This window comes from Panthera onca, chromosome B4 (genome assembly GCF_046562875.1).
Source record: "Panthera onca isolate mPanOnc1 chromosome B4, mPanOnc1 haplotype 2, whole genome shotgun sequence".
NCBI classification, from domain to species: domain Eukaryota; kingdom Metazoa; phylum Chordata; class Mammalia; order Carnivora; family Felidae; genus Panthera; species Panthera onca.
The window spans coordinates 54,834,632-54,860,388 of NC_138345.1; the positions used below are offsets into that span (position 1 = coordinate 54,834,632).

General features: G+C 39.1%; 1 protein-coding gene across 1 annotated transcript in view; it reads right to left on the reverse strand.

The window, feature by feature from the left end:
• Positions 1 to 25,757, reverse strand: part of RECQL (RecQ like helicase) — a 58,131-nt gene that overhangs the window by 14,762 nt on the left and 17,612 nt on the right. Inside the window, exons 3-7 of the mRNA XM_078450041.2 lie at positions 20,295 to 20,492; positions 18,986 to 19,165; positions 15,694 to 15,800; positions 11,252 to 11,450; positions 142 to 308 (exon numbers count right to left, since the gene is read on the reverse strand). Of these exons, the coding sequence (XP_078306167.2) occupies positions 142 to 308; positions 11,252 to 11,450; positions 15,694 to 15,800; positions 18,986 to 19,165; positions 20,295 to 20,492 (851 nt within the window). The remainder of the gene's footprint in view (positions 1 to 141; positions 309 to 11,251; positions 11,451 to 15,693; positions 15,801 to 18,985; positions 19,166 to 20,294; positions 20,493 to 25,757) is intronic.

A 25,757-nucleotide genomic window follows, 5' to 3' on the forward strand; every position in this document is an offset into this window, starting at 1 on the left:
GAATCAATGAATATGCTTCTCATCACTTCCTCATTTTAAAAACTTTTAAACAGAGTTACCTGTTACTTATAAACATAATGAAAAGGTAACCTCTGCTATAATCCTTCATGAAAGTAATACGTTGACATAAAAGTTACACACCTCATAATAAAGATTTGGCCGATTAAAAGAAGCTGTGAAAGTAAAACACTTTTCCACACACAGTATTTTCTGGGCATCCTTCAAAACATGGCTAGTTGCGGTTGCCGTCAGCCCGATTAGGGCCGTGTTAGGGAACTGCCGCTTCAAGATACCCAGTGCCTTGTAATCTGGAAAAGAAAACATACAAAGTGGCCCACTTTCTACATGTAAGCAGTATATATCTAGCATGTGCTGCCTGGCCTTTCTGAGTAGGCAGGCTATAGGATACTTTTCCCTGGCTCTTCAGAAACACTGTTCTTGGCCACAGGTAGAACTCCCTGTTGAAGAGAGAAAACCAACACATTTCCAGTAAGCTGTGCACTGGTCTACAACCTCTGACTAGTGGATTTAAGAGGCAGTGGGAGTGGCCACAGTGTGTGAATCTCTCACAACAAACAAGAGATAAAAGAGGCCATCAGGCAAACTCCTTCTACCAACACTATCACGCAAGTGTGGCAAATTCAGACCAGAAAAATTTTGGTGAGGGCACTAGTTTTTATAGAATGTACTTCCAGGAAACCATTCTGGGCTCATATTTGTCATCAACACTTAAATCACTAGGTAAGTTGTCCTTATGTAATTAACTCTTTGCAGAAAGTAGAAGAGAACTGTGGTAGAAACTGCTAACTGCAAAGCTAGAGGACTATGAAAATAGAGGAGAAGGTCACTGCTGGGGAAGTCGTGAAGGTTTCAAGGAGGTAACATGTGAGTTGGGTCTTGAAGACAAGCAGAAGTTACTAGGAAGGGTAGAAGAAAACACCAGGCAGAGAAAACAGCACTTACACCGCAAATACACTGGCATGAAATTACTTAGCATATTCCAAAAACAGCAAGCAGGTCAGTCAGACCAACCCACAGGGTGTCGAGCTGGATGTATTACTGTCAACTCCAGTAAGCTGGTAACCACATTCCCTGTATGGATCCACGCTAGAACTAGACCAAAAAAGGAACGAACGTGTACAAGGTGTGGCAGTCAGAAGTGAACCAGTTGTCATTACTCTCTGAAGATCTTTCCAGGCAGATAAGATGAGGGACAGATAGATGCAGAGGGGCCCAGCCAGTTCTAACTTGTCCTAGTTTTTTTCCACTCCTCCTTCAGCTCTTATTCCCAACTGTAGGTCTTACCCATCACCAGTCCCCACTGGATGCCTGGCAGGCAGCAGGCTCACAGAGCTGACAGCTACTCAGAGAGAGCTTACCAGAGACCTCTCACAAGCTTCCTGTCTGTGTACCCTCTGGCCCCGGCCATGCCAGTTGCAGACCTCCCTACAAGCTCCAGTTGGTCCTCCCACACCAGGGCTTCAGGAAATCAGAGACCATCCTCCACCTCCTTCACACCTTCTCTTTCCCTGCTCTTCACACAGTTGTGCAGGGTCTGCTTCCTAAAATAAATCCCTGATCACCTGCCATTCACAATGGCTCTGCTTTCCTGCCTGCACCTTAACTGATACTGTTACACTGAAGAGTACAAGAAGGCAGGTTTAAGTAAGACTGGGAACAACATAGTTGATTCTAAGAACTAGGACTTTATCCTATAGGAAATTTTTGAAGCATAAAAGGGATATAAATAGACTCATCTTTTGGCAGTAGTGCAAGGTATGGGCTGGAAGAGACAAAACATAAACAAATGGAGATCAGTCAAGAGATGGCAGCAGCAAACCAGAACCCCACTAAGAATAGGAAACAAGGCATGACACTGAGGATAGAGCAGAAAGAAAAGACTGAATACAAACCCAAGAACCAAAGCCCGATAGGTCCTGGTAACTATTGGTATATGGGCTCTGGGGGATGCGGGGTGGGGAAAAGGGGAGAGAAGGGGAGGGAAAGAGCCCAAGATTCATCCATTTGTGCCAAGCATGTCTTCAGGAACTGAATGTTAAGTGGTGAACAAGACAAAGCCGTTTTGCAAATGGAATGATTCAAGCAAAGAACCAGACAAAACAAAAAGTAAACCAATAAATATGTTATTATCAGAGAGTGAGAAGGGCTCGGAGTGGTAAGCCCAGTGTAATGGAAGTATAACGAGGGAGGGAGGAAGAATAGGAAATCGAAGAGAGGTAAACAAAGGACAGACCACATGTCACCTTATGGACCTCGGTCAAGAATATGGAATTTATTCTAAGTACAAAGAGAATCTGCTGGGTAGTTTAGGAAGGGAAGTAACAGGATTTGATTTATACTTAGAAAAGATCACTTTGGTTGCTGTATGAAGAATGAACTGTAAAAGGGTAAGACTGGAATCACAGACTAGTTAGGGAATCATTGTAGTAGGTCAGTGGAAAGGAGCCCAGGTGTACCTAAGAGACAGCAGGACAAAGAGAAGAGGACAAACTTGAGATTCACTTTAGAGGCAGAGTTGACAGGACTTGGTGATGGACTGGATCTGCAGAAGTAGGATAAACCGGGCGCCTGGGTGGCTCACTCGGTTGAGTGTCCAACTTCGTCTCAGGTCATGATCTTGCAGTCCGTGAGTTCAAGCCCCGCATCGGGCCCTGTGCTGACAGCTCAGAGCCTGGAGCCTACTTCTGATTCTGTGTCTGCCTCTCTCTCTGCCCCTCCCCCACTCATGCTCTGTCTCTCTCACTCTCAAAAATAATTAAAAAATTAAAAAAAAAAAAAAAAAAGTAGGATAAACCAAGGATGATGGACTAGCTATTACATTATTTGTTCACAACTCCAACTCCACCTTTTGATACACTGTTTGCAGTGCTGATGCAGGGAATGTGCACACTATCTTTCTGCTTTGCCAGCTGGCCCTAGACTACAAGGCTAAGGGAAGAATTAGGGTCTTGCTCCTTCCTTTTTGCTTCCTGTGGGCTTGCCTGTGTTCTCAAGAATGTTACCCAGCAAGGCTTCTTCATCCCTATACCAGCACTGTCTCTTTGTAGTAGCAGCCAAATACAGTTTTTCCAAACTTTGAAGAACCAGCTTCATCACAGGTCCACCTCACCTCTGCCTCCATTAAGAGGCTCCAGCACCAGGTAGCTGTGCCTCCTCAGAGGTCTGAGTTTCAGCTCCACAAAGACCCTCCTCTCAAGCTTATTAGTTCCAACCTTTTCTTCTCGCTCAGGAACAAGACAAGGATACCCACTCTCACTACTCTTATCCAACACAGTATTAGAAGTCCTAGCCAGAGAAATTAGGCAAGAAAAAGAATAAACAGTATCCAAATTAAAAGAGAATAAGTAAAACTGTCACTATTTAAAGAAAGTTTGCAAAACATAAAATGAATACACAAAAATAAGTTGTGTTTCTATATACTATTAATAGACTATTAGAGAAATTAAGAAAACAATTCCATGTGTACCTGGGTGGCTCAGTCGGTTAAATATCTGTCTCTTGATTTTGGCTCAGGTCATTATCTTGCAGTTCGTGAGATAGAGCTCCACATCCGGCTGTGCACTGACAGCATGGAGCCTGTTTGGGATTCTCTCTCCACTTCTCTGCCTCTCCCCTGTTCACACTGTCTCTCAAAGTAAATATTTAAAAAAAAAAAAAGAGGGATGACTGGGTGGCTTAGTCAGTTAAGCATCTGACTCTTGATTTAGGCTCAGGTCATGATCTCACGGTTGTGAGATCAAGCCCACGTTGGGCTCTGTGCTAGCAGCATGAAGCCTCCTTGGGATTCTCTCTCGCCTTCTCTCTCTGCCCCTCCCTGCTTATGCATGCTCTCTCTCTCTAATAAATAAACATTAAAAAAAGAAAAGAAAAGAAAAGAAAAGAAACAATTCCATTTACAATTGCATCAAGAAGAATAAAATGCTGAGGGATAAATTTACCCAAGGAGGTAAAAGATCTATACACCTGAAAACTATAAGACATTGATAAAAGAAATTGAAGAGAACACAAATAAATGGAAACATATTTTGTGTCTATGAACAGGAAGACTTAACACCGTTAAAATGTCCATACACCCTGAGCAACCTACAGATTCAATGCAATCCCTATCAAGATTCCAATGGCATTTTTCACAGAACTAGAAACAACAATCTTAAAATTTGTATGGAACCACAAAAGGCCCCCAATAGCCAAGGCAATCTTAAGAAAGAATGAAGCTGGAGACATCAAACTCCCTGATTTCAAACCATATTACAAAGCTATAATAATCAAAACAATATGTTATTAGCATAAAAACAGAAACATGGATCAACAAAACAGAATAGAGAACCCAGGAATAAATTCACATATATATGGTCAATTTATGACAAAGGCATCAAGAATATACAATCAGGAAGCAACAGTCTCTTCAATAAATGGTGTTGGGAAAACTAGACAGCCACATGCAAAAGAATGAAACAGGACTTTACACCATATACAAAATCAACTCAAAGTGGATTTAAAAAGTCTTAAACATAAGACCTGGAACCAGAGCACTACTAGAAGAAAACATAGGGTATATCCTTTCTTCTGTTAACGTGATGTATCACATTGATTGATTTGTGAATATTGAACCAGCCCTGTAGCCCAAGAATGAATCCCACTTGACCATGGTGAATAATTCTTTTAATATACTGTTGGACTCGATTTGCTAGTATCTTGTTGAGAATTTTTGCATCCATGTTCATCACAGATATTTGCCTGTAATTCTCCTTTTTAGTGATGTCTTTGTCTGGCTTGGGAATCAAGGTAATGCTGGCTTCACAGAAGGAGTACAGAAGCTTTCCTTCCGTTTCTATTTCATGGAACAGCTTGAGAAGCATAGGTACTAACTCTGCTTTAAATGTCTGCTAGAATTCCCCTGAGAAGCCATCTGGCCCAGGACTCTTATTTGTTGGGAGATTTTTGATAACCAATTCAATTTCTTCACTGGTTATGGGTCTGTTCAAGTTTTCTATTTCTTCCCTTTTGAGTTTTGGTAGTGTGTGGGTGAGTAGAATTTGTCCATTTCTTCCAGATTGTCCAGTTTGTTGGCATATAATTTTTCATAGTATTCTCTGATAATTGTTTGTATTTCTTCAACGTTTTTTTGTTTTTTTTTTTGTTTTTGTTTTTGTTTTTTTATTATTTATTTTTGGGACAGAGAGAGACAGAGCATGAACGGGGGAGGGGCAGAGAGAGAGGGAGACACAGAATCGGAAACAGGCTCCAGGCTCCGAGCCATCAGCCCAGAGCCTGACGCGGGGCTCGAACTCACGGACCGCGAGATCGTGACCTGGCTGAAGTCGGACGCTTAACCGACTGCGCCACCCAGGCGCCCCTTGTTTGTATTTCTTAATGTTGGTTGTGATCTCTCCTCTTTCATTCGTGATTTTATCTATTTGGGACCTCTCTCTTTTCTTTTTGAGAAGCCTGGCTAGGGGCTCATCAATTGCTTATTCTTTCAAAAAACCAGTGATTCATTTATCTGTCCTACTGTTTTTTGGATTCTATATTGTTTATGCTCTAATCTTTATGATTTCTCTTCTTCTGCTGGCTTTAGGGTTTCTTTGCTGCTCTGTTTCTAGTTCCTTTAGGTGTGAGGTTAGATTCTGTATTTGGGATTTTTCTTGTTTCTTGAGAAAGGCCTGGACTCCAATGTATTTTCCTCTTAGGACTGACTTTGCTGTATCCCAAAGGGTTTGGACTGTCATGTTTTCATTTTCACAGGCTTCCATATATTTTTTAAGTTCTTCCTTAATTTCCTGGTTGACTCATTCATTCCTTAGTAGGATGTTCTTTTCTTGTGGTTGATTTCAAGTTTCAAAGTGTTGTGATCTGAAAATATGCATGGTATGATCTCAATCCTTTTATATTTGTTGAGGACTGTTTTGTGAACCAGTATGTGATCTATTTTGGAGAATGTTCCATGTGCACTCATGAAGACTGTATATTCTGCTGCTTTTGGATGAAAAGATCTGAATTTATCTGTTAAGCCCATCTGGTCCAATGTGTCATTCAGAGCCACTGTTTGCTTACTTATTTTCTACCTAGATGATCTGTCAATAGAGGGAGAAAAAGCATTTGACAAAATACAGCATCCTTTCTTAAAAAAAAATCCTCAAGAAAGTAGGGACAGAGGGAATATACCTTAACATCATAAAAGCCATATATTAAAGGCCCACAGCTAATACCATCCTCAATGGGGAAAAAGTGAGAGCCTTCCCCCTGATATCAGGAACACAACACAGATGTCCACTCTCACCACTGTTGTTTAACACAGTGTTGAAGACCTAGCCTCAGCAGTCAGACAATAAAATGAAATAAGTCATCCAAATTGGCAAAGAAGAAGTCAAGCTTTCACTTTTCACAGATAACACAATACTCGACATGGGAAACCTGAAAGACTCCACCAAAAAACTGCCAGAACTGATACATGACACTATTTCAGCAAAGTTGCAGGATAAAAAATCAATTTATAGATATCAGCTGAATTTCTATACAACAGAAAGAGATATCAAGGAGTCGATCCCATAAAATACTTAGGAATAAATCTAACCAAACAGGCAAAAGATCTGTATGCTGAAAACTACAGAAAGCTTATGAAAGAAATTGAAGAAGAAACAAAGAAATGGAAAAATATTCCATGCTCATGGATTGGAAGAGCAAATATTGCTAAAATGTCGATAGTACCCAAAAAATCTATGCATTCAATGCAACCCCAAACAAAATAGCATCAGTATTCTTCACAGAGCTAGAACAAGCAATCCTAAAATCTGTATGAAACCACAAAAGTCCCCGAATAGCCAAAGTACTGTTGAAAAAGAAAACCAAAGCTGGAGGCATCACAGTCCCGGACTTTAACTTTAACCTCTACTACAAAGCTGTAACCTCTACTACAAAGCTATCAAGACAGTTATGGTATTGGCATGAAAACAGACACAAAGACCAATGGAACAGAATACAGAACCCAGAATTGGACCCATAAACATACAGCCAACTAAACTTCAACAAAACAGGAAAGAGTATCCAATGGAAAAAAAACAGCCTCTTTAGCAAATGGTGCTGAGAACTGTACAGCAACTTGCACAAGAATGAAACTGGGCCACTTTCTTACACCATACACAAAAATAAACTCAAAATGGATGAAAGACCTAAATGTGAGATAGGAAACCATCAAAATCCTACAGGACAAAACAGGCAACAACCTATTTATTTGACCTCAGCCACAGCAAATGCTTACTTGACACGTCTTCGAAGGCAAAGGAAATAAAGGCAAAAATGAACTATTGGGACCTCATCAAGATAAAAACCTTCTGTACAGCAAAGGAAACAATCCAAAAAACTAAAAGGCAGCTGACGGAAAGGGAGAAGATATTTTCAAATGATGTATTGGATAAGGGTTAGTATCGAAAATCTATAAAGAACTTATCAAACTCAACACCTGAAAAACAAATAATCCAGTGAAGAAATGGGCAGAAGACATGAATAGACACTTTTCCAAAGAAGACATCCAAATGGCTAACAGGCACATGAAAAGATGCTCAACATTGCTCATCATCAGGGAAATACAAATCAAAACCACATTGAGATACCACCTCACACCGGTCAGACGGGCTAAAATTAACAACTCAAGAAACAACAGATGTGTCAAGGATATGGAGAAAGAGGAACCCTCTTGGGCTGTTGGTGGGAATGTAAAATGGTGCAGTCATTCTGAAAATAGTGTGGAGGTTCCTCAAAAAGTTAAAAATAGAATTATCCTGCGATCCAGCAATAGTACTTCTAGGACTTTATCCAAAGGATACAGGAATGCTGATTCATAGGGGCACATGTATCCCAATGTTTATAGCAGTGCTATCAACCAGAGCCAAATTGTAGAAAGAGCCCAAACGTCCATCAACTGATGAATGGATAAAGATGATGTGGTGTGCATATATGAGCACGATGCTACATAAAACTATAAAACACTTTTGTACAGCAAAGAAAACCTATGGGCTAGGAAAAAATATTTGCAACTATATGATAAAATGTCAACATAAAAACTACACAAAGAATTCATTTATCTCAATAGCAAAAATACCTAAAAATTACAACTGAAAAATAGGCGGAGCATCTAGATAGATATTTTTTCTAGAGAAGACATACAAATAGGCAATGCGTACATGAAAAAGTATTCAGCATCACTAATCATCAGTGAAATGAAAATCAAAACCACAATGAAGTATCACCTCACACCTGTTACAATGGCTATTATCAAAAATACAAGAAATAAGAAATGTGAGAGAAAAGAGAAACCCCGATGCACTGGTGTTAGCAATGTAAATTAATGTGGCTGCTACGGAAAACAGTACAGAGGTTCCTCAAAAATTTAAAAATAGGGGCATCTGCGTGGCTCAGTTGGTTAAGCGTCCAACTTTGGCTCAGGTCATGATCTCATGGTTCACAAGTTCAAGCCCTGTGTTGGGCTCTATGCTGACAGCTCAGAGCCTGGAGCCTGCTTCAGATTCTGTGTCTCCCTCTCTCTGCCCCTTCCCTGCTCATACTCTTTCTTTCTCACTCTCAAAAACAAACAATAAAAAAATTTTTTTTTATTTAAAAATAAAACTTCTTTATGATCTAACAATTCCACTTCTGAGTCTTTACCCAAAGGAAACAAAATCACTATCTTGAAAAGATATCTAAGCCACTATGTTCACTGTAGCATTATTTATAATAACCAAGACATGGAAAAAATGTAAGTGTGCACTGATGTACAGATAAAGAAAATGTGCTATGTATATATACATACACACACAATGGAATATTATTTGGCCATAAAAGAGGAAATTCTATTTGCAACAACATGGATGAAGCTTGATAGCATTATGCTAAGTGATGTAAGTCAGCCAGAGAAAGACATTGTATGACATCACTGACATGTGGAATCTTAAAACAAACAAACAAACAAACAAACAAACAAACAAAAAACATCTCAAAGATACAGAGAACACAATGGTAGTTGCCAGAAGTGAGGCATAGTGTGGGAAAAATGGGTGAAGGGAGTCAAAATGTACACACTTATAGTAATGCTCAATAGTGATAATACTGTATGTTAAGTCGCTAAGGGAGTAAATCTTGAAAGTTCTTATAAAGAAAAAAAAGATTTTGCAGCTATGTGTATTGATGATGTAACTAAACTTACTGTAATAATCACTTCCCAGTATATGCATATGTCAAAGAACTATCTTACACAACTAAGACTAATAAGTGCAATGTTATATGTCAATTATATCTCAAACAGTTTTTTAAATGGGTACACATTTCTAATAAACAATTAGGAATATAAATCTACAGCTGAGGAGTAACAGGACTAGACATGGGAAAAACTGATTACAGCTGGCAGCTAATCTACAGAGCCAACACAAGTTATGGTAATACACAAGCAATGGTTCTCATCCTAAGTGATCAGCACTGAGGTTGGAAATATAAGGTAAGGGTCAGAAACCTAGCATTTCCACTAGCTACCAGGTAACAACTCTTTGGAGTAGTCTGATTAAGATGGTGGGGTCTTTTGTAGAAAGGACAGTATATGTACTGAGGCATTTAAAACAAAATTTTAAAAATTACCTGTGTCCCAAATAATTCTGAAGGCAGTGAATGTGTCTTCAGGCCACAAGTCCACTAGGCCTGGGGAAGTGTAAGAAAAGGTGAAAGAGATCGGAACCATAGAGAACACTAACATTTGAGGTGGCAGCAAAGGAAGAAGGCAGCAGTGAGCGGGGAAAGCCTTCCGTCACTGAGGGAGGCGAAAGTGGCAAGGAGAGAGGTGAGTGCAGGAAATGCTCCTGAAAGTGAGCAGGAAGGGGAATGCAGATGAGCCCACAGCATTAAGCAGTGGGGAGTGAGGTCTCAGCTCACCCCTAAGCAGAGTGGCAGAGGCAGAAGCGACTCAGTGAAGTCAAAAAGGAATAAAGGTGAGAAGGGGAGAGAGTTTAGAGGAGGAGGCAAAAAGAAGAACAGAAATAGGACAATGCCATAAAGGGGTGGAAAAGGCCAAAGACTACTTGGGCTTCTAATGTTTGTTTTTGTAAAGTCTGAAGATGCAGGAGTGAAGACTTTGACAAAGTCAAAGTTAAGAAGGCAGGAAAGGATGAAGTGGAAGGAGTCATGGTAACTTATAAAGAAATGGTCCCTTTTGCCTTAAGAAAAAACAAAATAAAACAAAACAAGATTACTAATGTTTGGAAGGGGAAAGAGAAGACGTCCATACCTGCTGGCACCTACTTTCCGGGCTCTGGGAGGCATCTGCTAAGTATGAGTTAGGACCTAAAGAAAAGTTAGCGGCATGAAAAGCTCATTGGAAGAAATGTATGCAGGAGACAAAACAGGAACAAGAAAAAGATAGTGGGGTACGATGAAAGCTGAACTGAGGTGGAAATTAATGCAGTTCTGCAATTTTTTCCCACCAATGCTTAGTACTGAAACAGCAGGCATAGAGAAAGCAGAAGCCTGGATGGGTCCAGAAGAAAAGTCTGGCACAGAAACTGAAGTAGGTAAAATGCCAGGCAATCCACGAGAAACACAACAGAAAAGTGGCAACAGAAGAGTCTGGAAGGAGGAAACAGTGGCCATCAGGTGGGGCCTAGAGCAGTGGGCAAATATAAGGACAGATTAAAGAGGACCCCAGGGGAGCCATATGAGTGTGAAAGCAGGTTCAGAAAGAAATGAGGTTGAAATCACAAGCAGGACTTTTTAAATCTAAGACCGTCTTACACAGAATAAGTCTGAGTGATCTGCTTCTGGCCATGTAGGATTAAGTTGGAGAAGTAAAGAAACAGGTTACTCAAATATCCCACAGAACTTTAACCCTGAGGTGTTAGTTGAGTGTAGATCTGGAAGTGGATGCCAAAGACCCTGAAGACGACCTTGAAGGAGATCCTAATTCCTCAACAGATGTGAGAGAGAACCTGGATGTCAGTAAATCTTTATGGCTAAAGATGGGAGAGAATAATGTTTAAGAAACATACATTTCAAGGGATAAAGGCAATCAGACTAAGCACTACCATGGCGGGGAGTAGAGATTAAAATTCTGCCTCTTGGTTCCCCGTAAGTTAAGGCAAGAGAAAATGAGTAATAACTGGCTGAGAAAATAATTTTAATGGAAGCAGTGATTTCCATCATATAAAAAAACAGTCCCTAGAATCAAGGAGTTTTCTAGACACATCATACATACCAGGTCTGAAATCATGTCCCCAGTGGCTACAGCAGTGAACTTCATCCACAGCAATTCGGGTAAATCTCCTCGCTTCATAGGCTTTCTCTAGTCTTGACATGAACATTTTGCTTTTTGCGATTTTCTCTGGAGTCACATAAATTAGCTTTAGCTTGGAATTTTTATTTACCATTTCAGCATGAACCCATTTCACATGCTCCTGTTGGAAGGAGAAACAGACATAATGACGGAACTGAGCTAGCCAGTGGGGATGCTAAGCAGTAAATTAAGATGCTCAATACTCAAAGCAACAGCCTTAAACTTTTTTTTTTAAATTTTTTTTTCAACGTTTTTTATTTATTTTTGGGACAGAGAGAGACAGAGCATGAACGGGGGAGGGGCAGAGAGAGAGGGAGACACAGAATCGGAAACAGGCTCCAGGCTCCGAGCCATCAGCCCAGAGCCTGACGCGGGGCTCGAACTCACGGACCGCGAGATCGTGACCTGGCTGAAGTCGGACGCTTAACCGACTGCGCCACCCAGGCGCCCCAGCCTTAAACTGTTTTAGCAGATGTTGAGTTCATTAAAATTGTGACCATGTCCCAGTACTAAACTTCAGGGCAGCTGTAAATAGCATTTTAGTTATTTACTTATAACCAAATATTGATAAAAGAATAATCTCATTTGACAAAAAAGAGAAAAGTAAAAATGAAAACACTCCAATAGGCATTTACTCTATGAAGACATAATTCTAAGTTGTTCATATAAATGCCAAAATATGAGCTAAATGCAATAGGGATGGTTATAAAGTTGGGTTTTATTAATTTTAACATTGTATTTGTGATCTCTTCATGTATCTGAACAAAATCTATTCTTTATTAGCTACTTTAATGATGCTATCAAATCTACGCAATCTCTTTAGGTTTTATAAAGTATCTTATTCATTGAATTATGATTTTATAAAATAAAATATATACTTATATATAATAAAAAATAAATCCTAAAAGCTCACAGTTATTAGGTTCTTAGTGCTCTATTTCATAAAATATTTAGCACATTAGGTGTCATATTTTTCCTTCTAACCTAATTAGGACCAAAAGAAGTGTAAAGAAACAATGGTGAACGTGATGGACAAAGTCCAAACTGCTTTCAGTATCCCAGCAAAACCATTTGCTAATTCCTCAAGAATCCTTAAGTTTCTTAAGGAATGACTAAAGTACATTAAACATTTCAACTGGTCCTAAATGTCTCAGAAATCTTAGGGGAGCAAACATAAGGCTATTTCCTCAGAAATGGAGGAGTTAAAAAAGAAAAAAAAAAAACACCAGAATTTCTGGCAAAGTGGAGCAGCAAGATTAAAAAGATTTGTATTCACATCCTATGAACTGCTAGTGAAAGCAAACAGAAATTTGGACTTGACATATCCCTTCTCTTTATTTTCTCTCCAACTTTTCAGTCGTGATACAGTTCAAATTATTACTCTTTTTCAGTGTTAAAGAAGTACAGTATTAGAAAGCAATGTTCTCCACATTCATCCATTGAATAAGAGAGCAGTTAGGACATGACAGTTTCAATAAAATGGGAAAAACCAAGGAACCAGGGCTACCTGGAGATATGGCTGATGCCAGGTCTGAGAGGAAATATGCAAACTGAGCATGGAGTAACTTCACAAAAAAGCAAGGAGTCAAAAACTATGGGATGAAGAAAAAAGATTCAGGAGCCAACTTGAAGAGATGCTCACTGCTCAAAGATGGGGCTATTTCAGCACAAAAAACAATAATATGGATTAAGATCTATCAAATACGCTAGATACTCGTAGGTTTATAATGATACTTAAAAAAACAAAAAAGATCTTATTGACCACCTTTGGAGAATGCTAAGAAAACAACTCTCTGACAACTGGGAAAGAATGGGAAACAATTCTCAACCTGCAAAGGTTTATAAGGAAAAAGTTCTTTATAGAAAATGCCTAGCTAATAAAAGAAGGAGTGACAGAAGGAGAAATCACCACTTTGGAAGCCCCTAATTAGAGCTGTTACTTAAAGGCAGGCAATAATCATCAGTGGCTTTAAAGCCAATAGATGAAAAGGGGACAAAGAACTTGATAATAACAGAACAAGCAGTTATCACCTGAACCCACTGACCAAACTTAACATCACACAAAATAACCAGGTTATGATGTACCTCCTACTTATGCCATGGGGAATAAAGTCTTGAAAAAGAAAAGACCAAACACAGTCACGCTTTTAAGTCTAACTAAAAATAACAAGTTAAACAATATCACAAGAAGGTTATCAGAAAAACCAGAATGTAGCAAACTAGAAAAAGACCCTAGTTTCAATAAAAAAATTAAATTTGCATGGGGAAACAAATAAAAAATAAGGGGAATCTACAGAGAGATCAATAAAATACAACATAATGCATGAATTTATTCTGGACCGTGATTTTAAAAAAGAAAAGTAAGATTTGATGAGACAAAGGAATGTGAATTTGTTTGTTTTGTTGTTTGTTTATTCTTGAGAGAGAGAGACAGACAGACAGAGAGCAAGTGGGGCAGGGGCAGAGAGAAAAGGAGACACAGAATCCGAAGCAGGCTCCAGGCTTTGAGTTGTCAGCACAGAGCCCAACACGGGGTTCGAACCCAAGAACTGTGAGATCATGACCGGAACCAAAGTCAGATGCCCAAACGAGCCACCCAGGTGGCCCAAAATGTGAATATTTTTTAATGTTTTAATTTTTGAAAGAGAAAGAGAGAGAGAGAACGAGCAGGGCAAGGGCAGAGAAAAGGAGACCGAGGATCCAAAGAAGGTCCACACTGTCAGCACAGAGCCCGATGGCAGTCTCAAACCCACAAACCCTGAGATCATAACCTGAGCCGAAGTCAGACACTTAACCAACTGAGTCACACAGACACCCATTTACTTGATGATTTTAATGAATCAATATTAAATTGTTTTAGGTATGATAATGCCATTGCAATTATTTTTTTTCTGATATATATTAAAGGAGTTACAACTAAAATGATACGATATCTGGGAACTGTTTCAAATGAATAAACCAAGGGGAGGAGGCAGGGAAAATTCCAGGTATATAATTGAAAAAGGATTGGTCATATGTTGATAAATGTTAAAGGTGGTTAATGGGTACTTACAGTTTTATTATGATTCTACTTTTCTGCACTTTAAAAAATTTCAATAACATCCTTTTTAAAAAAGAATAGTTGGGAAATGCTTATTCAACAGATGAAAGTAAGAGAGTCCATTCCGAAACCAAAAAGATTCCATAGGGACAGGTTATCTTGTTAGTAGTGCACCATTTATATTTAATAATATTGTATAATTAGGAATTCTTATTTACTATTTTCTAATAGATAATATAAAACAGCTCAGCTGATGTTTACTGTAAAGTGCCAGATAGTAGATATTATTAGGTTTTGTGGGCCATACAGTATCTATCACAACTATTTTGCCATTATTGTGTGAAAACACATAAATGAACGAGCACTGTTGTGTTCCAATAAAACTTTACAGACTTCCTTATAATTTTCACACTTCACAAAGTGTTATTCTTTTAACCTTTTTTTAACCATTTAAAAATATAAAAACCAGGGCGCCTGGGTGGTTCAGTTGGTTGGGCATCCAACTCTTGATTTCAGCCCAGGTCATGACCCCCAGGGCTGTGGAATCAAGCCCTGTGTCAGTCTCCGTGCTAAGTGTGGAGACTGCCTAAGATTCTCTCTGTCTCTCCCTGTGCCCCTCCCTTGCTCATGCTCTCTCTCTCTCTCAAATAAACCAAATTAAATTAAAATATATAAATATAGGGGCGCCTGGGTGGCGCAGTTGGTTAAGCGTCCGACTTCAGCCAGGTCACGATCTCGCGGTCCGTGGGTTCGAGCCCCGCGTCGGGCTCTGGGCTGATGGCTCGGAGCCTGGAGCCTGTTTCTGATTCTGTGTCTCCCTCTCTCTCTGACCCTCCCCCGTTCATGCTCTGTCTCTCTCTGTCCCAAAAATAAATAAAAAACGTTGAAAAAAAAAATTTAAAAAAAAAAATATATAAATATAAATGTAAAAACCATTCTTAGCTCACAGACCATATAAAAATTGGTAGTAGACTAGAACTGGCCCATCAACAGTACTTTGTAACTCTTGATATAGTTATTAGCTTATAATTTTATAACCAATTCAATTGTAACCAAGGCTCCTACTTTAGTGAAGAGTTTGGATTTTAAAAAAAGGGCGTGCCTAGGTGGCTCAGTTGGTTAAGCATCCAACTCTTGGTTTCAGCTCAGGTCATGATCTTTTTCACGGGATTGAGCCCCACTTCAGACTCTGTGCTAAGAGCATGGAGCCTGCTTGAGATTCTCTCTCCGCCCCTCTCCCAAACAGGCATTCACACTCTCTCTCTCTCAAAATAAATAAACTTTAAAAACAAATAAAAAAAAAAAAAGAACCACAGAAGCATACCTTAGGACTAGAAGCATTTAACATGGTAGCTGAAATTCCTAATTGTTTTAAAACCATTAACTGGTCTTCCATAAGAGAGATCAATGGGCAAATCACAAGGGTAAAACCTAAAAGAGAAAGTATCTACTTTAAATTTTATACTACCTCCAGAATGAGTTTCAACCACTCACCTGAGGGCATCACAACATCAATATACTACCTATTTTTTTAGCCTCATTAATAGAGGAGATAGATATAAATAAATGATCATTAGTCAAATAAGCAGATATAAGATTAGACAGAAATCTCTTCCCTCATTTGTTACTATAAAGATAAAAATAGATATGATTGTGAATTTTTACTTTACTATCATTTTTAACAATCAGTACTGGTAACCTTAGCAAAATAACATAAATCAAGTCAAGTAGTAAGCAGTTATATCAGAAAAAAGTTATTCCAAAGTTTCCAAAGAAAACATAAGCAACCCGTATAATTAAGAATGATAGTTACAAGACTATTCTTCCACTTACTGTACCAGATTAATATATGCCACATAGAAACCAGTGAACAGTTTATTGACTGGATGAAATTCTGATAGTGTCCCCTTTCTCTTATTATTGAAATTGTGCACAGCTGTAAGAGCTATTCTACATTATTAAAATCACTGACCTTATGTTTCTATAGTTTGTTCCTTAAAATAAACCAGAGAGCAGACCAATTAAAAAATATACCAGATTCGGACTTTATCAGGGATTTTGACATCTCAAATAGTCTCTCTGCTATATTTTCATATTCTCCCTCATCAATGATAACTTCACATTACATTTAAACACGGGCAAGCCTCTCTCATCTTTGAAAAACCCTGGACACCTAATTTAGGGTCCCCTCTTTTTCCCTTCACAGCAATTCTTTCCAAAGAATGTCCTATTCACTACCTCCCCTTCCTCAACTCATCTTCCCTCTCTCTCCATTCCCATGTAAATTATGTCTCCAAATGTAACCTATTTCAGTGAACAATTTGTCCCAGCCTAGAATTTGTGCAACATTCTATACTATCCCTTCTCCTACCCCAAATCGAATGAATACCAAGTCCTACTGAATCTACCTCCTAATTATTTCTGGAATTCCTCCATCTTCTTTTTTTTTTTTTTTTAATTTTTTTTTTTTTCAACGTTTTTTATTTATTTTTGGGACAGAGAGAGACAGAGCATGAACGGGGGAGGGGCAGAGAGAGAGGGAGACACAGAATCGGAAACAGGCTCCAGGCTCCGAGCCATCAGCCCAGAGCCTGACGCGGGGCTCGAACTCACGGACCGCGAGATCGTGACCTGGCTGAAGTCGGACGCTTAACCGACTGCGCCACCCAGGCGCCCCTGGAATTCCTCCATCTTCTAAACCACAATTCTGGCAAGTCTCTTACCTATATAAAACCCTTCAATGGTTTCCCACTCATCTAAGGAAATTTTTATAATATCTTTCAAGACTCTTTCCATGTGCCTTGCCCCTCACTGCCTGCCACACTGAAATTCTTCCAGATTATTGATACTCCCTACCATGCATGTTCTTACTTTTGGGCTCTCAGAAATACTGCTCCCCTGCGTGAACATTCTTCCTTCCTCTCCTGTCTATCTTTGCCTACTTATCCTTCAGCTTTCAGCTCAAATGCCACTTCCTCAGGACAGCCTTCTCTGGACAGTCCCTAGACCAGATCTTTGCACTGACTTACTTCCCTATTAACACCTTTCTCATGGGACACCTGGGTGGCTCAGTTGGTTAAGTGTCCAACTCACAGTTTGTGAGTTCAAGCCCTGCGTTGGGCTCTGTGCTGACAGCTCAGAGCCTGGAGCCTGCTTTGGATTCAGTGTCTCCCTTTCTCTCTGCCCCTTCCCTGCTCGTGCTCTCTCTCTCTCTCTCTCTCAAAATAAATAAATTAATTAATTAAATTAAAAAATTAATTAATTTGGGGCGCCTGGGTGGCTTGGTCGGTTAAGCGTCCGACTTCGGCTCAGGTCATGATCTCACGGTCCGTGAGTTCAAGCCCCGCGTCAGGCTCTGTGCTGACAGCTCAGAGCCTGGAGCCTGTTTCCGATTCTGTGTCTCCCTCTCTCTGTGCTCCTCACCCGTTCATGCTCTGTCTCTCTCTGTCCCAAAAATAAATAAAAAACGTTGAAAAAACGTTGTTTTTTCATGTTGTTTCATGTTTCAACGTTGTTTTGTTCATGCTCTGTCTCTCTCTGTCTCAAAAATAAATAAACATTAAAAAAAATTTTTTTAATTAATTAATTAATTAAAATAAAAAAACCTTTATCACAAAACTTTTATTGCAATTGCCTACAATTACCTCTATTTTCTAGTCCAGGTATCAATAAACTAAGAACTAGCTACTTGTTTGAGTAAATAAAGTTTTAATAGAATACAGGCATATCCATTTGTTTCCATGCTGTCTATGGCTACTTTTGTACCACAATGGCAGAGTTCAGTAGTTGCCACAGAGACCATATGAACCACACCTATCACATTTACTGACTGCCTCTCTAAAGGTAAGTTTGCTGACCCCTATCTATACCACTGCTAGTCCTCAAAGAGCAACCCAGTACCTGGGAGCTTGTTAGAAATGCAAGATCTTGGGTCTCACACAAACTCAGAATCTGCATGTCAATCATGTCACCAGTAATCCTTACACACATTATAGTTTGAGAAAGTTCTGCTTTACACTATGAGCTCGGTGAAAACAAGAACCTTGCCCATTTTGCTCACTACTGTTATCTCCAGTGCCTAACACCCCTAGCTGACACTCAATAAAGATCTGGGACTAGACTCCAGGTCTATAGATTCCTTTTCTAGTACTTTTTGTCCCACAACATGTTTTTTAATTATGTTTGAAGAACCATATAAAAGAACCAATTCTGCTCAAAGTCTTTAACATTCCCTCTTTAAGTGAACCTTTTAAAATGTCTATTAACATTAAGATAAATGAAATTAAAAATGCACTTGATTTATACATAAGTATGGTTAGAAATTATTTTTTTTAAGACTTAAAAGAGAAATTCCTTGGGGTGCCTGGGTGGCTCAGTCAGTTGAATGTCCGACTTTGGCTCAGGTCATGATCTCATGGTTCATGAGTTCAAGTCCACGTCAGGATCTGTGCTGACAGCTTGGAGCCTGGAGCCTGTTTCAGATTCTGTGTCTCCCTCTCTCTGCCCCTCCCCCACTCGTGCTCTGTGTGTCTCTCTCTCTCAAAAATAAATAAACATTTTAAAAAAAGAGAGAAATTCCTTTGTTCAACTTAAAACGAATCTTTATTAATACATACCATCTGAACATAATGCTGGTAACTGGTAGCATAAGCTCTTTCCACCTCCTGTAGGCATAACAAGAAATACCTCCTTTCCAGACATTGTTACATTAATAGTTTCAAGCTGAAGCAGTCTGAACCTCTGCAGTTTAAAGACATTTTGCAGAACCTCTTTAACTTTACCAGACCAGGGAAAATCTAGACAAAAAATAATAATAAAACAATAATAATAATAATAATAATAAGCCAAATATATTAGAATTATTTAGGATTATAAATGCAATACAAACGTAAATGGCAGCTTTTATATTAGAGAAAAGCAGTTAAGAATTTATGTAAGTTTTAATATTACTGACAATTTAACCTTTATACTGACAATTTTGAGATTAGTTTAACTCCGAAGCTTAGGCAAAAAGATTTAATGATATATAGTAAGAAACAATCCATCAGAAAAAAATGAAAACATTTGTCAGTTGAGAATTAACCTACACAGAAGAGGAAGGTCCTTGACCAGGCATTTGAAAACCAGTCTGATTGTTGATCAAGGAATTCATAGTATCATAAAAATCTCAAATACCGTCAAGTTAACAATTATGCGGAGTTTTTTATGTAAATATCTTGTTTAGAAGCAAATCCCCTGAAAAGCAAGGGCTACAAAAGCACTGTTACGAACTCCAGTATAAGTGATAGTTCATGATAAACATGAGACTTGGCAAGATCTTGAATCAAGGAAGGTGTTCACTAGGGCAGGAAAATGAACTAGACTTTGGCAACTTTGAATTTTTTTTTAATTGTTTAACTTTTTTCTAATTAAAACTTAGAAAATTTAGTAAAAAATCTTCTTTTTCCAAGCATTGATTGATGCTGCTAGAACCATATTTGGAGGGGCACCTGAATGGGTCAGTCAGTTAAGCGTCCGATTTTGGCTCGGGTCATGATCTCCTGGTTCGTGGGTTCAAGCCCTGCGTCAGGGCTCTGTGCTGACAGCTCAAAGCCTGGAGCCTGCTTCGGATTCTGTATCTCCTTCTCCTCTCTCTGTACCCCTCCCCCGCTCATGCTCTGTCTCTCTTTCTCTCTCAAAAATAAACATTAAAAAAATTTTTAAAAAATGAACCACATTTGGAAAAAATAATGAAGTGTGAATAATAAAAGCTTCATTCAAAAAGAACATGGGCAAAGAATGGTTTGCCTACTGGTTTCCCATGCACTTAAGGAACAGCCAGTTTCCCTTCCAAGTGCCTAGAAAGCACTGATCCAGGAACAATGATTTAACTCCTGTGTAAAGAAACAAGCAGAAACAAGACTAGCAAACAAAAACAGAGCAAACCTTCTTTATTCCAAGCAGCAGGTGAAGAATCCCATTCACTGCTTTCCCCAGCATCAGAATCCTCAAAATGCTGCTTTATTTGGTTTGTTAGGATGTTCTTTTTCTGAATAAGCTCTTGTTGCTTTTCCAGAAGTTCCTGAATTTGAATGTCTACTGCATGTAGCTCATTGGTTACAGACTCCAATTCTTCAGTTAGAGCTATGAGGAAGGAAAAAAAGATGCAATAATTAATTAGTTTTAGGTATCTCTGTTGATTTTTGGCTATTCCTCACCATCAGAAATACAGACAAACTTACAGTAGTAGAGTAAGGTGGTTAAGAGCATGTGTGCTGGAGTCACATAGACCTAAATTTTAGGTCCTCCTCTTAGCTCAGGCTAAGCACTAAACCAAGCCTCAATTTCCCCATCTGTACAAGGGGACAATATCTAGCTTTCATAGTATTGTTTTAAAGAATTAAGTGAGATAATATATGGAAAGTTTTAACATAGTAACTGGCACATAGTTATGCATTTAATAAATGATCATTATTATATTTACTGTGTTGTAGGGCAGTGGTCCAACAGTCTCCTAAGTCATTTAAGTGACCAAACTTTGAAACAAAAGGAAGCTTTTTTTTTGCTAATTTGAATCCAAGGTAGTTAACATATAATGCAATAATGGTTTCAAGAGTAGAATTTAGTGATTCATCACTTACATATAACACCCAGTGCTCATCACAACAAGTGCTCTATTTAATGCCCATCACTCATTCAGCTCATTGCCCCACCCACCTCCCCTCCAGTAACCCGCAGTTTATTCTGTGTATTTGAAAGTCTCTTATGATTTGCCTTCCTCTCTGTTTTTATCTTATTTTTCCTTCCCTTCCCCTATGTTCATCTGCTTGTTTCTTAAACACCACACATGAATGAAATCTTAATTTGTCTTTCTCTTACTTCGCTTAGCATAATACACTCTAATTCCATCCATGTTGTTGTAAATGGCAAGATTTCATTCTTTTGATTGCCAATATTCCATTGTATATATATATATATACCACACCTACCTTATCCATTCATCAGTCGATGTACATTTGGGTTCTTTTCATAATTTGGCTATTGTTGATAGTGCTGCTATAAATACTGGTGTGTTGTGCTTCTTCAAATCAGCATTTTTGTATCCTTTGGATAAATACCTAGTAGTGCAATTGCTGGGTCATAGGGTAGCTCTATCTTCAATTTTTTGAGGAACCTTCATATTGTTTTCCAAAGTGGCTAGACCAGTCTGCATTCCCATCAACAGTGCAAAAGTGTTCCCCTTTCTCCATATCCTCACCAACATCTGTCGTCTCCTGAGTTGTTAATTTTAGCCATTCTGACAGGTTATGAAGTAGTATCTCATTGTGGTTTTGATTTGTATTTCCCTGATGATGAGTGATATTCACCCCATAACTACTTAGCTATTATTTCATGAAAACATATTTGGGTTCATATGTTGGCAAGATAAGGCGTTGGTGATTATAAACAAGCTGATGTAACAATTAAAAGAAAAATCGAGTGTGCTACTGGAATTGACATTATAAGTCCATCATCACTAATTTATAAAGCAGACTTAATGTACGATTCTAATCAATCCGAGTATTAAAGTCAAAGTGAGATTCCTTTTGACACCATACCAATAGAAACCAAAAATTTTTAAAGATGTCCTTGATGCTCTCTAAAACATCAGCCTGCTTTAATCAGTGTCCAGCTTTAAGGCCCCAAATTTTCATAAGATGAAATCTCATGGCTATGATTTAAAATAGGATGTTATGGTGTTTTTGTATTATGTCAATACCAGAATTGCCTTCCCTGCATGATTCTGGTTAGGATTGGTCACAAGTGAACTCTGCTTCAGACCTGGAAGGTAAAAATGAAACAGCAGTCAGGTTTACATTCAGATGGCTGGCATAATGTCAGGTGCTGCTGGGGTTCATTCACATTGTCATGGATCTGCTGCTTCACCTTCCTGGCATAAAGCAGAACCCAATTCCACCAGCTCCTACTGAACCTCTTTGGGGCAGCAGCTTGGCCCACAGCTTCTTCAGCTTCCCTGAATCCCTGGCCATGTTCTTGTGCAATTTTCTATGGCAAGTGTACTAGCTCTTCTGCAGGGCACCAGCATCTGGAGTCAGAGCCTTGGAGGCGGTTACACAACCAACACAAGTCCAAGTGAAAGGCAGACAAGCTCCATTTTGTCCTCCTGGGTTTGAGCTCATCTTTACCCTCCCACACTCCATCTCCATCTTCCCGTTCCTACTGCTGGCACTGCTGACTTCAGGACTAGCAATGGACTGCTTAACCAGGCCCCATGATCATACAGGAACTGATCCCTACAATAAATCCCTTAAATCACTCATGATTCAGCTTCTCTGAGTGAACCCTAACCAATATCAAATGTTGTTCCAGAGGAAAAGAAACTTAAAAGCAGGTTCTCTAAATTGCTTCTATGCCACCTAGAATAGTCTCCGATCTGATTAGATTTAGGCATTAATGACCCTTGCCTGCAGTTCAATTGGTATTCCATGGCATGTAGTAGACAAAGTTATTTAGATTACAATCTAGACACCAGTAATTAAGTATCTAGAGAGGGAAAGGCTCTGGGTGACCAAGTGTTTGCTGTCACAGAATATTTCTGTTGAGAATAATGCAGTTGATTAGCCCCTCCTAAATATGCTGAAAAACCTGAGAGAAATGTAGGATCTGTATAAAGGAAACTCAAAGTCTCTATGATTGTCCCAGAAGAACCCCTTATCTCCTATAGGTACTGGGCCAAGACTACCGAATGTCAAAAGCCAATACAGGCTGAAAGTTAGACCTCTTGAGTCAGTTAGCTGAGTTGTGAATGGAAGGGAAAAGTTCTGGAAGGAAATTAAAAGTACTATTCCAGTAAACGTATGAAACGTAAGAAAGGAAAACAGCCTTAATGCTGATATGGAGAGAGGTTTAGTAATCCGAACAGAAGATCACACCAGCCACAACATTCCCCTAAGCCAAAGCCTAATCCAGAGCAAGGCCCTGACTCTCTTCAATTCTAGGAAGGCTGAGTGCTCACTTCGGCACATTTACTAAAATTCTACGAAAGCTCAGAAAGGTGAGGAAGGTGAAGAAAAGTTTGAAGCTAGTCGAGGTTGGTTTGCTAGGTTTAATCTCCATAACATAAAAGTGTTAAGCAGCAAGTGTTGATGTAGAAACACCAAGTTATCCAGAAGATTTAGCTAAAATAGTTAATTAAGGTGGCCACAAGAAACAACAGATTTTTATTGTAGCCTTCTACTGGAAGATGCCATGTAAGACTTTCATAGAGAGGAGAAGTCAATGCCTGGCTACAAAGCTTCTAAGAACAGACTGACTCTCTTGGTAGGATCTAAAGCAGCTGGTGACTTTAAGTTGAAGCCAATGCTCATTCATAATTCCAAAAATCATAGGGGCAAGAAGAATTATGCTAAATCTATTCTGCCTGTGTTCTATAAGCCTGAATCTATAATTATGCACATCTGTTTATAACGTGGGTTATATTTGAGCTCTATTTGAGCCCTAGGGCTCAGAAAAAAGATTTCTTTCATTGACAATGCACTGGTCACCCAAGAGCTCTGATGAAGATGTTTAAAGAGATTCATCTTGTTTTCATGCCTGATAACACAACATCCATCTGTAATTCGTGGGTCATTTACTTTCAAGTCTTATTATTTATAAAATACATTTCATAAGGCTATAGCTGCCACAGATAGGGATTGCTCTGATGGGTTTGGGTAAAATCAATTGAAAACCTCTGGAAAGGATTCATCACTCTAGATGCCATTCAGAAAATTCATGATCCATGGGAAAATGTCAAAATATCAACATTAATAGGAGTTTGGAAGCAGTTGATTCCAACCCTCATGGATGAAGGGCTCAAGATTTCAGTGGAGTAAGTCACTGCAGATGAGGTGGGAATAGCAAGAGAACTAGAATTAGAAGTGGAGCCTGGGACACCTAGGTGGCTCAGTGGGTTAAGCGTCCATCTCTTGGTTTCGGCTCAGGTCACAATCTCACGGTTCATGAGTTCAAGTGCTGCATTGGCTCTGTGTTGACAGTGTGGAGCCTGCTTGGGATTCTCTCTCTCTCTGTTCCTCCCCTGCTCATTCTTTCTCTCTCTCAAAATAAATAAATAAACTTAAAAAAAAAAAAAAGTGGAGCCTGAAGATGTGACTGAATTGCTGCCATCTCATGATAAAACTTTAACAGAAGTTAAATGAACAAAGAAAGTGGTTTCTTGACATGGAATCTACTCCCAGTGAAGATGCTGTGAAGATGGTTGAAAGGACAACCAAGGATTTAGAATATTACATAAACTTAGTTGATAGAGCAGTGACAAGTTTTGAGAGGACTGACTCCAATTCTGAAAGATGTTCTACTGTGGGTGAAATGCTATCACACATACAGAGAAATCATTCGTGAAAGGAAGAATCTATTAATGCAGCAAACTTAAGTGTTGTCTTATTTAAGAAATTGCCACAGCCACCCCACCCTTCAAAACCACCACCCTGATCAGTCAGAAGCCATCAACATTACAGCAAGACCCTCTATCAGCAAAAACATTACACTCACTGAAAGCTCAGATGATAGCTAGGATTTTTCAGCAATCAAGTATCTCTAATTAGGTATGAACATCATTGTTTGACGTTCTATTGCACACTTAGTAGAGAACAGTATAAACATAATGTTTATATGCACTGGACAACTAAAAAGTTCATTTGACTAGCTTTATTGTGATATTGACTTATTATTGCAGTGGTTGGAAACAAATCTGAAGATCTCTGAGGTATGCCTATATCACCAGAAATATGGTGGGAATATGTGAGGGAACAGATCCCAACGGTACTAAATCAGAGTGAATAGAATATTAAATGAAGCTAAATTCACTGATACAGACTCAATATGTAATTCTGGTTTAGTGCAGTAGTACAGTGGCCAGGAGTGGCTCTAATAATTTACTTTGTTGGTTGCCAGAAACCTGGCTCCAAAGATGAATTATTAGAAAGTTGAGATAGAATGACACAGGTGTAGATCTCAATGATACTGAAGGGCTAGAACTTTCTGGGTATACACTAAAGGAGGGGATCCAGAGGCTTCAGGAAAGGAGAATGCTACCCAGCTTCCCTGAGGAGCTCACAGTGACTGTTCTCTGTAAGCTAGGAATGACAGTGAGGGAAGTACTGCCTTTGAAGCAGATCAACAGAATCAATGAGAATAATGGACTTTCCAAGGTATGAGGGCTAATTCAGTTCACAACCAAAGAAAAGATATATGTGGTTGCTATAATAGGCAACAGAGCAGAAACAGTAATCAGAATAGTCTGATCCGCAGAGAACTCTGGCATTGGCTAGTTGATCATGATGTCCTTGAAACGGTTTACTTGATTTGAATATGCAGAATCCAAAGCCCTGATTCTGGTAAACTAAGTTT